This window comes from Hypomesus nipponensis, chromosome 23 (genome assembly GCF_054491055.1).
Source record: "Hypomesus nipponensis isolate SF chromosome 23, ASM5449105v1, whole genome shotgun sequence".
NCBI lineage: Eukaryota > Metazoa > Chordata > Actinopteri > Osmeriformes > Osmeridae > Hypomesus > Hypomesus nipponensis.
Window position 1 is genome coordinate 21,477,824 of NC_140383.1, and position 13,559 is coordinate 21,491,382.

Consider the following 13,559-nt stretch of genomic DNA (forward strand, 5'->3'; position numbering starts at 1 on the left):
GAGAGATGGACGTCAAGAAACAGAGGGAGAGAGAGAGAGAGAGAGAGAGAGAGAGAGAGAGAGAGGGACAGAGAGGGAGAGAGAGAACGAGAGAGAGAGAGAGAGAGAGAGAGAGAGAGAGAGAGAGAGAGAGAGAGAGAGAGAGATGTGTGTGTGTGTGTGTGTGTGTGTGTGTGATGAGTGAGTTAGGCATGTGTCTGTGTGTGGTTGCCATGGTGGGTAGTTATTATCAGCTTGATCTCTGACCTTAACACTGCCTTACATGAGACATACTCTACATAAACATTCAGTGTACATCTGGCCTCTATACTTACACAATAACTCAACTGCAGAGTAATTATACAGGCTTCTCTTATAATTTAAATGTACTGACCAAGACTGGAATTCCAACTTTGAACCTTTGACACGTATGGGTAGCTGAATTGTGTGCAGTTGTGTGTAGGTGAATATGATGTAGTTATGGTTAGATTAGGTGAATGTTGTGTTGGTGCGGTTAGGTGAAGTAAGAAGCTTGACTTGACTTTACTGAGTAAAACTGTTGGTCCAGTCAGGAGACTTGGGTCATGTTTCACACAACATTATTGAAGGTACAGACACATCATCGTGGAGCCCTCAGAGCTCAGACAGCCATCAATTCCCCATCAACAAAGACAGAACCAGGGGTGGAGGCTGGGGTGGACGAGGGAACAAAAAGTCTGAATGGGATTTCCTGGTCTGAACTAGACAGCGCCGAGAGGATTGGAGAGGATGATTATATCGTCCTGTGACCGTGGTAATATCAACTGTGCAGAACACCACAGTCTCCCGTCTGAACCAGTTCCGCTTGTTTTTTGAATGATGCACGTGTAGTACAGTACGAGCTATTTACTTAGCCTCGTTCCACACACGCACGCATGCAAATACACAGGTCAACACATTGCTCACATTCTGTTCATCAGAGACATGAGCCAGAACACATCATTATTTAGGCTACTCCTGAGTCTAACCCTTCCATTCCACCATACTCCTCTCCTTGCTCTCATCGTCTTCTCTACCAGACTCCTTTTCCCTCCCTCCCCACCTATTCTATCTACTCTGTCTTAGTCCCCCCCCCCCCCCCACACACACACACAAACACACACACACACAAACACACACACACACAGAATGAGACGTGTATGAGATGCGCGACAGCGGCTCCTCTGTCAAACAAGATGTCATCACTGCCAGGTGAGCGACAGAGCAATCCCTTCCCCCTCTCGCCCCTCTCTCCCTTTCCCTTCCCCCTCTCACCCCTCACTCCCTTTCCCTTTTCCCTCCCCCCTCCCTCCCCCCTCCCTGGTTAATAACAGCTCTGAGCATTCCGTGCATTACCACATGGAGTTATGTCGAGTTATGTCTCAATTAGGCAGAGGAGGTGACATTGCTGGAGGTCCACAAAGTTTGCCAAATGATGGAGTGTGTCCGCGTGGAACACCGTGTTTCAGCTTGTAACAGAGTTACGGAGCCGAGGTCTAGATGAGTCAGGATGTTCTCTCTGTGGCAGTTAAAAAATTACAGTGTTCACAATTGAGGCACTCTGTCACTCACTGCATATTGTAATCAGAGAAAGGTGTATTTGTGTGTGGCCCGAATGGAACCGCTGCATTTCAACAATCCAAATGTTTGATGTTTGGTCAAGACTACTTTATTGCAGTGTTTTAACTATACAAAGATTGACGTTTAATCCCTTCCATGGCGACTTTGATTCCCAAGGAGAAGGGAGGATCAAGAAATCATCAGTGTGGTTCTACTGCTAGTTAAAGGTGTGTGTGTGCGCGTGTGTGTGTGGTGGTCTAAGGGGATTTAGTGGAGTCTGTGTCGTCCACCCTTCTCATGTCGTTAACCCCCTCGGGGATGCGCAGAGTGATGCCTTCCAGCTCCTCCGTCAGACAAACCTGGCAACCCAGACGAGACCTGTGGAGGGGAAGAGGAGGGGGCAGCTTAGCAGAGTAAGCATGTTCACTCACCAGAGCAAAGCCATACACTCCATGTAACTATACACTCTAACTTTAAAACACCTATAAAACCATATAAGTAGGCTCACAGAAGAGTAACATGTGCAGTGCTGTCAGTTATGTGGGTGGAGCCTTCCACTCTGGCCTTGACCTGGTAACACAGCCCCTTCAATCCTGCACACACACACACATTCTCTCTCACATACACTCTCTCTATCACACCCACACACACACACACACACACACACACACTCATTCTCTCTCTCACATACACTCTCTCTATCACACACACACACACACACATGCACGCACACATCCGGACACACATAAAACACACTCTCTCACATGTGCCCTCAGAGGCACCTCCGTGTCTTGGGGGAATCCCTTCAGCAACTAAGCTGGACCTCTGAGTGGATCCTTCCAGGGGATGAAGGTCATTCATGCATCCAGTCACTCCAGCTGAGACCACAGTCATGTCTCTAATGACACGCATCATCATCTTCCTCACCTTCATCCCCTCAGGCGCTGTCAGGAACTCTAACTAACTTCACAACGGACCGAATACAGGCTACATTTGAGCTCAACCAATGGCAGAGGACCATTGCTGTACCATTAGGTCTGTTTTGATTGGAAGGGTTTCCAGTAAAGCTCTTTAATCTCGCATGGCAATTCTACCTTTTACTGTATTACTATTGGCTCTGACCCTTGCAGAGGTCAGGTGAACTGTCACTCACATGGCAGTTAGAACTTGGATCCTGCCACATGCTCACTTTACAGCGTCTGTAGAGGGGGTTAGTGTGCGTGTGAATGTGTGTCTTTGTTGAAATGTGTGTTTGTGTGTGTTACAGTTTTTTACAGTCGCTGGGACACATTTCTCAATACTTAAGTCACGTTTTCAAAACTCTTCACAAAGAAGTATATGTGGGCTACACTGTGGATCATTTATCATTGTTTTGGCACAAAATGCATTCAATGACCACATCTTTCAAATTACATTCATTCTTTTCTCACTTCGACACAACAACCGTGTACAATGTACTTACAGGCCAATTTACAGATGCTAACATACTGTTTTCAAAACTGTTAAACTTCAGTTCAAAACAATAACATAATACAAAACTGAATTAGACAGAAATTCGCTAAATTTCTATAGTAATATTGTAATGAAATACATTTTCAATCAAAAAATAAAATGCTATAAAATGATCTCTACGGAAGGGCTGTGCTAGGTAAGGAAAGGGATGCAGAGAGAAGAAATCAGCCAACATGTGTACGGGACAATGTGGCATTTCACCACTCCCATGCAGTCACTGAGCGGTTTGTAGCCCATCTCAGAATGGTGTCACTTTTCTTCCCACCTTACTCTCCATTCATCAACCCCATAGAATCATTATTTTCCTCATGGAGGTGAAAGGTTTACTGTATGACCACCATCCACATGATCAAATGTACCTCCTGGACGCAATGAATGCTGAATGCCTGGACATTGCCAGGGATGGATCAGGCATACCAGAAGATTCTTTTCTAGGTGTATTGCCTTAAATGACATAAGATGTGATGTGGATGAGAACCTATGGCCAAATGCAGATGATTACAGTAGCAATACTATTGTATCTGTATCAGTAGATGGTGTGTATACAAATTCTTGTATTCTGGAATTACTAGTGAGAAAAAAAAGAAAGATATACAACATACAGAAGCATACTGCATCATGTCTGATTCATTCCAGTAACATATATTGCAGTGAATTCTAAACAGTAGAGAGGTGTCCTTGTTTTACATTGCAAAACATTGTATAATGCTCCCTTTTGTTAGTGATTTTCAGGTCATTGTTTTGTGGGTGACAAAGTATGTTTGTTGGCTGTCAACCTTTGCTATTGTTATGGAAGAATGAGTTGATTTGAGACATGTATGAAGTGATTTGGTAGTTTTAGTGCATTTTGAATATACAATTAACTGCTGTGCCAAACTGAAAGTTGGTGAGGAGAACCGTGTGAAGAGTTTTGAAAACGTGACCTAAGTATTGAGAAATGTGTCCTAGCGACTGTCAAAAACTGTAAGGTGTGAATGTGTGTGTGTGTGTGTGTGTGTGTGTGTGTCTTGTGCAGAAAATCTGGGATTTCTAATGTGCTTATGTTACTGTAATCATCTTCAGTAGATCAGCTATTGCCTTATTATCTGTTCATGTACTCTGTCTTACGGTAATATTTATTCAAATGCATTCCTACTGTAACCTATATTGTGTACAGTGAGGACAGTCCCAGGTCTATGATGTAGTATCCGCCTGACTGAAAAACCAAACATCTGTTTGCTGTGAGTTATATTTGTTTTTCCCTATTTCCCTACACATACCGACCTCTGACCTCCATGCCTCAGAGGGAGTGACCCTGCTATAACACCGTTTCTTTGTAACTGGTCATTTTTCTTGTTGGGGTGTCCATGAACTCTCTCCAATCAGCTGGTTTCTTACTGTGATCCTGATACACTGTTCCAGCGAAGACGAACAAAACCTTTCTTCCACATTGTGTGTGTGTGTTAGTGTGTGTATTTGTGTTAGTGTGTGTGTGAGTCTGTGTAAGAGAGCGTGTGTGTATGTGTGTGAGTGTGTTAGTGTGTGTGAGTGTGTATGTGTAAGTTTGTGAGTGTGTTAGTGTGTGAGTCTGTGAGTATCTGGGTGAGTGCGTGAGTGTGTGTGTGAGTGTGTGTGTGTGAGTGTGTGTGTGTGTGTTAGTGTGTGAGTGTGTTAGTGTGTGTGAGTGTGTATGTGTAAGTTTGTGAGTGTGGTAGTGTGTGAGTCTGTGAATATCTGGGTGAGTGCGTGAGTGTGTGTGTGAGTGTGTGCGTGTGAGTGTGTGTGTGTGTGTGTGTGTTAGTGTGTGAGTGTGTTAGTGTGTGTGTGTGAGTGTGTGTGTGTGTGTGAGTGTGTGTGAGTGTGTATGTGTAAGTTTGTGAGTGTGTTAGTGTGTGAGTCTGTGAGTATCTGGGTGAGTGCGTGAGTGTGTGTGTGAGTGTGTGTGTGTGAGTGTGTGTGTGTGTTAGTGTGTGTGTGTGTTAGTGTGTGTGTGTGTGTTAGTGTGTGAGTGTGTGTGTTAGTGTGTGAGTGTGTTCGTGTGTGTGTGTGTTAGTGTGTGAGTGTGTGTGTGAGCGTGTGTGTGTGTGTGTGTGTGTGCGTGCGTTAGTGTGTGAGTGAGTGTGTGTGTGAGTGTGTGAGTGAGTGAGTGTGTGAGCCTCACGTGTCTGTGAGTCCATAGGCCAGGTCCAGCATGTCCATCTCCTCGTCAGCCAGGTGCCCTAGCTGGTCATACACCTGCTGGTCCAGAATGAGGTGACAAGTGGAGCAAGCCAGGGTCCCCTCACACGCGCCTGGACACACACACACACACACACACACACACACACACAGACACACTCTATTATTTTTCTTTTATCAGTTGCAACTCCTCAACTCCCAGCAGCAGCATACCTGATCTCTACCCAGTTGAAGCAGTCCTCCTGTAGGAGGATTAAACATGCGGGTGACAGCAGTGTTATCTGCAGTGTTATCTGCAGTGTTATCTGCAGTGTTATCTGCAGTGTTATCTGCAGTGTTATCAGCAGTGTTATCTGTAGTGTTATCTGCAGTGTTATCAGCAGTGTTATCTGTAGTGTTATCTGCAGTGTTATCTGCAGTGTTATCTGCAGTGTTATCTGCAGTGTTATCAGCAGTGTTATCTGCAGTGTTATCTGCTCAAACAGATACAGAGTAAACATGACAGAATCCATCCAATAGGAATGTGCTTCCTGTGTGCGAAAGTGAAGTGTTGCAGTGCAGAGAGTTTAGCCCGTCGACTTCACAATCACAACATTCTGAATTACGACGATGTGTAAGGCTCTCATAAAGCGTTTGACGTCATTCAATAAAAAATATATAAACATCTCAGTGGAAAAGCCACAACCAAGTTGTATCTGTTTCCTGATTGGTCTGTGCCTTTGTGGCGTCTGTTTTTCTCTCTGGTAACGTTCTACTTGAGAGGGCTGAGCCCCACTGGACCCAGAAAACCTCTGCTGCTGACTTCCTGTCAGGTCGACCTCGGAGAACAGGGAGCTCTAAAACACTACAACATTCTAGAAGGTTTCTAGAAGGTTCTAAAAGCACGTCTGGACGTATCTGAAGATGACGGGTTCATACAGGCAGCCAACCTGCCTTCTCCGGACAGCTCTTCACATTTACAAACGTTTGTTGTGAACATGGCACACTGCCACGATTTGGTTGGAGGGACAAGAGGCAATTGAGAAGAGGGGAGGAGGGGAGGAGAGGAAAAGGGGAGAAAGGCGAGCGAGGGGAGAGAGAGGGTAAGTGATGGAGAGAGGAGAGGGTGTAAGTGAGGAGAAGAGGAGGTAGGGAGGAGAGGGGAGGGTAGGAGGGAAGGGTTTAAGACAGCAAGTCCAAAAAACATCCAACTCACCCACGCCTTGACCCGGCCCAAAAACAGGCTGTAAAAATCACCTCAGTCAAACAAACATGTTACATTCCAAACCGTTTCCCAGAATTCCACCAGACTGAATGTGGAGAATGTTATCTGAATGGTGTGGTTTCCAAATGGCCCCATGGAGGTCTGAGGGAGATGGAGGGAGAGTGGAAACCCTCTCACACCTTGATTCTGATTCTGACCACCCCGACATTCCTCTCACTAACCAGCTGGTCCTGGTATGGCAGCTATGGAGTTAGCTGGGAATGCTAGGCTAGCGGCTGTAGGTTAGTTAGCTTAATTGGGTTAGCTGTAGGTTAACTGGGTTAGCCAAGTTTGCTAATGTGCGTTGGCTGAGTTAGCTGACGTATGGCTGAAAAGGTCACAATTCTGTTGCCTTGTTCGTCATCAAGTCACAGCCTTTTTACACATTGATTTTATTTATTAAAACCTGTTTGCTCTGGTTCTGGTTCTGTCCTGTTTAAGAAACATCTAGATATTTATCATGTGCAGGAGAGAGATCTGATCTGATCCTAAACCCTAACTTATCCCCCTACGAGACCGATAGAGAAGGAGATAAAGTGACAGAAAGAAAGACAGAAAGGGAGAGAGAACGAGAGGGAACGAGAGAGAGAGAGAGAGATAGCAGTGAGACAGTAAGGTCAAAGGTGTCATTTGTCATGAAACAGCTCAAAGCTTGCAGGATGGGAAGATGTGTGTGTGGGTTTGGGTGGGAGCTACATGTGGAATCTCACATTTTTTCACCTCTTTGTCAAGTGAAATATTTAATCTAATTTGTCAATAGGCAATGTTCAGAACAATAACATTGTGTCTCGGTACAAAATTGACAATGGCAAACCTTCCAGCCTGAGATTTATAGACTGGCAGGTCATGAAAGGTGAGTTGTGTTATTGTTGGCTAGAAAACCCCAGATAAACTGGCAAAGAAACACTGTTGATATTGTGGGAAAAAGTATTGCCTAGGCAATACTTGGACTAGTACTGACTCAACAAACTCCTCAAAGCAAAACACTCAAACACTCAAACACACACACACACACACCCAGGACTGTAGCAGGTAGCTTAAGTCCACCTTGATATCCCCTGTAGCAGTCCTGTAGCTAAGTCTTGAATATGTTGCCAAGTCAAACAAAGGCAGGACATTAGAAAACAAAACATTTGTGTCGAAGGCCAGGCCAATGAAAATCTGTGGAGGGCAATGTAAGGTTAGTACATAAAACACCATATTCATGAACAGAATTCTATTCCCATTTTATTGGTGTTAATTGGTGTTTATCTTGTTTATATATCATTGAGATAGCTATAAAACTTTCCAAAATGTTGGAAATAACAACACATTTCTGTATTGAGTTCCTACTGGTCATCGTATGGAATGAGACCAATCCTCCTATTGGTCAGAATCAACCTATCAAGTCATGTACAGATACACCTATCATGGGGATGTTCAGTCTAGCTAACTTTTTCCACTAAGTTTATCTACACGAATACGAAGGCATGCCCACACTTTCTAACCCATTACTGCTATGGTCTTAGATGTGGTTCACTTGGCTAGCTAGTAAACTATTTACTACAGTAAGGTAACTAACTAGTAGCTATTGCTATTACCCAACATTATTCACCTTGCTACTATGTAAACCACACACGGAGGGATCAAGTAAGACTTTATCTTTGATGCTGTATCATTTGTTAATATTTATTTATGTTCCCACACATTGTAGATTTGAGAGACCCGCGTTAGAATCCCTGTCCCAGACCCATAGAGAGAGTGTGTGTGAGAGAGAGAGAAAGAGAGAGAGTGTGTGTGTGTGTGTGTGTGTGTGAGAGAGAGAGAGAGGTAAGGCTAACCCTGGGCAGGCTCCATTGTCAGTTTTCTCCAGGACTCCTTATCTCAGTACAGAGGGTTATGGCACCCGTTTTGAAAAAAACGTTAGAAGGCGATGTTGACCAACGAGTAACTTCTCTATACATTCTTACATGTGTCTGCCATAGCACCTTAACCAGCACTTTCCGTTCTTAGTTCTTTTCTCTATCCCTCTCCCTACCTCTCTCTTGCCCTCCCCCATTCTCTTTCTCTCTCTTCCACCCTCTCTGAAGGATCCCAGGACTGCAGATATCATCAACCCAATACCAAAATAGGAGCGACATTCAGCAGGGCAGAGGAGAGGAGAGAAAAGGAGAGGAGAGAGAAAAGGAGACTTTTGGTAGCATCTTGGATGACACACTCGTCTTCCTCCCACCCCAACTCTCGCTGTCTATGTCTTCACAATTTTCCCCTGCTCTCCATAGCTCCATCCCCCTCTCTCTCCCTCTGTCATACCCTTCCTCCCCCTCTCAGCCATGGAGCCCCTGTAGACCAGGGCAGCATTTTAGCACATTCTAGAAACCCATTCTAGAACCCCATTCTAGAACCCCAGTCTAACTGACACCAGGTCGACCTCACCACCAGACCTAATATTGGCATTACCCAATGGCTTCCTATGATATCTATATTATCTCCTGATATCCTGTTGGGAACTGTGTCACACCTGTCCCGTTCCATTGCAGAAACTGCACCTTCTACTTGAAAACTAGAGAATGGGAAAACAATAATGAGTATAAACTGGAATTAAAATCTATATTGCAGATGATCCTTGGACTCGAGTCTTCAGTAAGTTAAGAGTAGAGGAAAGCTGCCATTCGACAACCTTTCATGGTTGGATGATCATGTGGCGCAGAGCCTTCTTACCAAAGCCATCAAAGTCCAATTTCTGGTTGACCACCACATCCAGGAGTGTGTCGCCAACGTTCCCCGAGCCTGAGATCTTAAATCCAGCCGGGGTGACGAACTGAACTGTCACTTTTTTTGCAGACCTGCCAGCCAGAGAGAGATGGTCACACACATAACTCAGCCAGAAAGCTCATTTAATCAGGTATTTCTGACTGGATAGAATTATCTCTCTCTTTATATCTCTTACTCCCTCTCTCTCCCTCTCTCCTGGTCCTGCTCTCTCTGCCCCTTTCTCTCACTCTGATTCTCTCTCTCCCTTTTACCTCTCTCTCTCTCTCTCTTTCTCTCTCTCTCTCTCTGTTTCTGTCTCTCAAATAAACACACACAACACAATTGTGACTTTTACAAGGACAGTGTTTTTCTGTGTGGAGAGCAGGGATTGGCTGTCTGGTTTAAAAGCTGCAGAGTATACCTTCTCACTCAGCAGATACCTTCATGGGGTTTAATGGAGTTCATACTGAGAGTTTAATAACGGGCATTACTCATGTCCCTTCCCCTAAAGATAACACTGCTCTCTTTGTGAACAAAATCACAAGCTACATATGTGAACAATACCAATGTGCAATCTGCAGTTAAGCAATCTCACTTTTTCTCAAACCCCAATTAATAAATATCGGCCAACAGATTGATGAGTTAAACAACATGAAATAAACATGGAAACTTCATGAAATACTACATCGTTTCTTTTCGCAACAGAGCAAAATTGGAAATGAAGCATCAAAGTGATGCTTTGCTGCTCTCTTGTGTCCATTAGTTGGAACTACACTCTGACACGTGACGATACTGGGTGGAGATCAACTGTGCATCTGAAGCAGCGTCTGGTAAACACTGTACATTACACTACAAAAAATACTATGGTAAAAACGTATCAAATCTGTATAATGTGTACATAACCCTGTACATAACCAGTGTTAATTTAACGCCAGGAGTGTTTATAGAGTTCAGTATGGACCTGCAGTATATATAAACCAGAGGTGTCGTTAGACATAAAACTCTACTGGGGCACAGGCCCATTCATATCCCTTTTTGTTTATTTCAAGCTTGCTGCGCACAATCCACTACTCGGCTATAGAAACTCCCCTTGCTTAACCCACTATACAACAGTTGAGGTACGTAGGTTTGAGATCGGCTTTGGCAGGGTTTTTTTTCGCATTCCTTTGAGTGCAAATACGTTTTTTTTTTAGCTTCATGTAATATTGTTTTTATGTTTTAGTCTAAATAAGATGATCGGTAGGCCTATCATTTAGAAACTATCTTTAGTTTTGTAATGTTGTTTAAATGGTAACTTGTTTAACTACATGCACTTATGGTTCTTTCCTTTGGCACTTATTTTGGTTGTTCACAATATGTGCTTCATGTTTTTGGCTACTCTTAATGTTTTTGGGGCCATCTTGTTGTTATTATCAGTGACCTATGCACTTTGTAAAACTCTCTCTCTCTCGCTTTGAATAAGAGCGTCTGCTAAATGAATGAATGTAAATGTAGCCTAGATGTAATGTTTTCTTACCTCAATTCTGACTTGTGTGCCAAGTCCGACACCTGGACTTCTGTGTCCGTGCTGCAGTGGCTATTTGGAAAGTTCAGAAGAGCGCTCTGACATGGAGTTTTGTATGCATCAGTTTGTGTTTTCGGTCAAACACTTTTACAAGCGTTGATGGGGATACTGTTTATTTGTTTTCTGGGATTATCAATTCAAATTAATGCACTGACTAATAAAGTAAATTGTTAAAACTCAAACTTTAGATTTTACTGGGGCACAGCAGATTTATGCTGGGGCACGTGCCCCACAAAAAAAGGGTCTAACGACACCCCTGATATCAACACTCAGGCCCAGTTTCCCACACATGGATAAAGCAAAGTAAGAGAACATTAAGATCATTGAAAACGTTTTTAGTCAAGGAGAAGGCTTGATCCATGTCTGAGAAAGTGGGCCTCAATGAAAAAAACGAACACTCCTGGTGGTAAGTGAACAATTAGAAATGTTCTGTGTGCTGTCTGTTGGTATGTGTGTGTGTGTGTGCGTGTGTGTGTGTGTGCTTCTCTGTCCTACTCCAACCAGCCCCTGTAGAGTTGTGTGCACCATGTTCAAGTGCTTCTCAATCTAAAGAAGGTTATACAAGTTCCAATCTCCACACAGCCATGCAAAACCTACACAGAACTCCTACCAGGTGAGGCGGATTAATCCTAACATGAATTTGTGCAGCCTAACCTTAAACTGAGAAGATCATATAACCTAGAGTGACTCTGTGCTCTGGCCTTGGAACAGCTCAAAGTCCTCCACAGGATGTGTCTGAACTGCTGTTCGGCAGGTCATGATTGAACAACGTATTTTCAATAATAGAATTTGTATTTAATTTTCTCCGGAATTGTTTTAACCTAATACATAATGAGTTATCGAAATATCCCAATATTTCCCCAAATAGGATTAGCTAAACTATACCTAGTAGTGTAAATATGTAGGCTGTTGCAGGTTAAGTTCAAAACTGATATTTCAAAAAGGATGTCTCCTCTGGGTAATACGGTATTTTTGCCTTGTCTGAGTTTCCCCTGTGCTCCGCACCTGACGAAGTATTCATAAACTGCGCTGGATTTCTTTATTTCATCTTTGCCCGACGGAAAACAGCTTTGCTGTTTCAATTCAATTACATAAAATGTACTCAATTCAAAGAGTTAGTTTACAGTATCCAGAAGGTATAAGGATTTGTGTTCTGTTTGATCAACACTCTTGAATGAGCTCTCTCGAATTATATTGATGACTTGTGACCTTGACCTTGCGCTAGATACATTTTCATCACAGTTGTAATTAGACGATAAGATTTAGCTTCTAAAGAAACTGTGATATGAAGACCAACGCTTTACAATCCACTTAGTTAAAATACAGTTGAAAGCGGACTTTGTTTAGGAAACTACGAAATAAAGGCGTCTTTGTCAGATTATCTAACGTGCACACAAAAACTGATTAGCGGGTTTAATCCAAGCTTTCACAGCTGACATGCCAGAAAACAGAACAATGCATTGGTTAGGCTATTAGGTTCACATACTGCATTACCTCCATTAAATTTAAAGGGGAAATTTAACGAGGCCAAATTGCCCCACGCTTGCTGCAATATGAAATCTGCTTCATCTGGTGAAATTCCCAAATGCCAAAGTCATACTACTAGCCTATATATATGTTTGTGTGATGCTCATTATCGGCCAACTACTCTGTCACTAAACACTGAGGACAAAAAGATGAGATTGGTGAAAGTGGCGCGCCTTTCTAAATTTTATGAACTGTACACTTACCTACATGTCTGGGTCTATGCCTGACAGGCTGACAGTCTATGCTGTCATGACTAGCTTTCACATACATCTCAAACGGATTATAGTAAACATCGTATACTATAATACTATACAGTGTATACCATACCTCATAGGCTGAACGGATGTGCTTAACAGCACTTGGTTCCCAAGGAAGATTGACTGGAAGTTTGGAGACGTGCTGGAAACCCTAGGCGAGACATTCATAGCTGCGCATTTCCTCCGGCCGCGAAAGAAACCGTTTAAAAGAGGTGAAAGTTTACGTGTAGCTGAAAAAACTGACATTGTGTCACGACTCGAATGATAAATTAGACAGATACATAAAAAAACTCAGAAGTTGTTGCTCTGACTAGAAAGTCTCTCCCGGTGCGTGCGTAATGACGGCGCTATTATCACTGAGGAAAAAGTTTACTTCTCAGAGCTGCTCAACAGATTATATGACGACGCTGCAGTAAATTGTACACTCTGGCAAAACAGGGCATCAGGGCTCCATCTTAAACCTCTTTGGCATCAAACGGCAGTGTAGGTCTCCATCAGCCAAATCTCGCTCTTACAGTAATGCTGAGCACGACCCTGTTCTCTCACGCTCTCATTGTATTTGTAGCATATCTGTCATGCTATGTATGCTGTATTATATTTCTATACATAACATGTACCTATTTCCGCTGTTTACCACTACATTTCTATCTAGGCCTACGAGTGTAGGGCACAGGGTAAACCACTACCCTGCCCAGAAGTTGGTGAGAGGTTTATCTAACATGGTTTCCAGGTTTGGAAAAGCAAAGTGTACCATTACTGTTCCACATCATGTTTGTAACTCTGTATAGGAGTACTAGTATCATTCATCTGATTTATAATCCAACGGTTTGGGGATCAAGTGAGCAAAATCTTATGCTTAAGTGTTGACCTTTGGCACTGTTGTCTAGCCACAGGCTGGGAAACTACGCTAGGATTATACTCGGCATGTTTAAGATTAGAACCCGAAACCAATTATCTGCAGATGGGAAACTGCCATAGGGTTAGAGAATTGGGGGAATTATAATGTGTA

General features: G+C 43.2%; 1 protein-coding gene across 1 annotated transcript; it reads right to left on the reverse strand.

The window, feature by feature from the left end:
- Positions 1-1,643: 1,643 nt before the first annotated feature.
- On the reverse strand, positions 1,644-13,271 carry fdx1 (ferredoxin 1). Its single transcript, XM_084688589.1, has 5 exons — positions 13,237-13,271; positions 10,719-10,778; positions 9,170-9,294; positions 5,210-5,339; positions 1,644-1,935 (listed from the first exon to the last, which is right to left on the reverse strand). Exons 1-5 carry the CDS (start codon positions 13,269-13,271, stop codon positions 1,815-1,817), a joined length of 471 nt encoding a protein of 156 aa, XP_084544715.1. The 3' UTR covers positions 1,644-1,814.
- Between the last annotated feature and the right edge of the window lie 288 nt (positions 13,272-13,559).

Bases quoted from the DNA above. Each gene is read 5' to 3' on its own strand.
- fdx1 (XM_084688589.1), bottom strand. From the start codon at position 13,271: ATGTTAGATAAACCTCTCACCAACTTCTGGGCAGG. The intron at 5,340-9,169 runs GTAAGAAGGCTC...GTGTGTGTCCAG, and splicing joins ATTGGACTTTGATGGCTTTG to GCGCGTGTGAGGGGACCCTG. The intron at 1,936-5,209 runs GTGAGGCTCACA...TCCCCTCCACAG, and splicing joins GCCTATGGACTCACAGACAC to GTCTCGTCTGGGTTGCCAGG.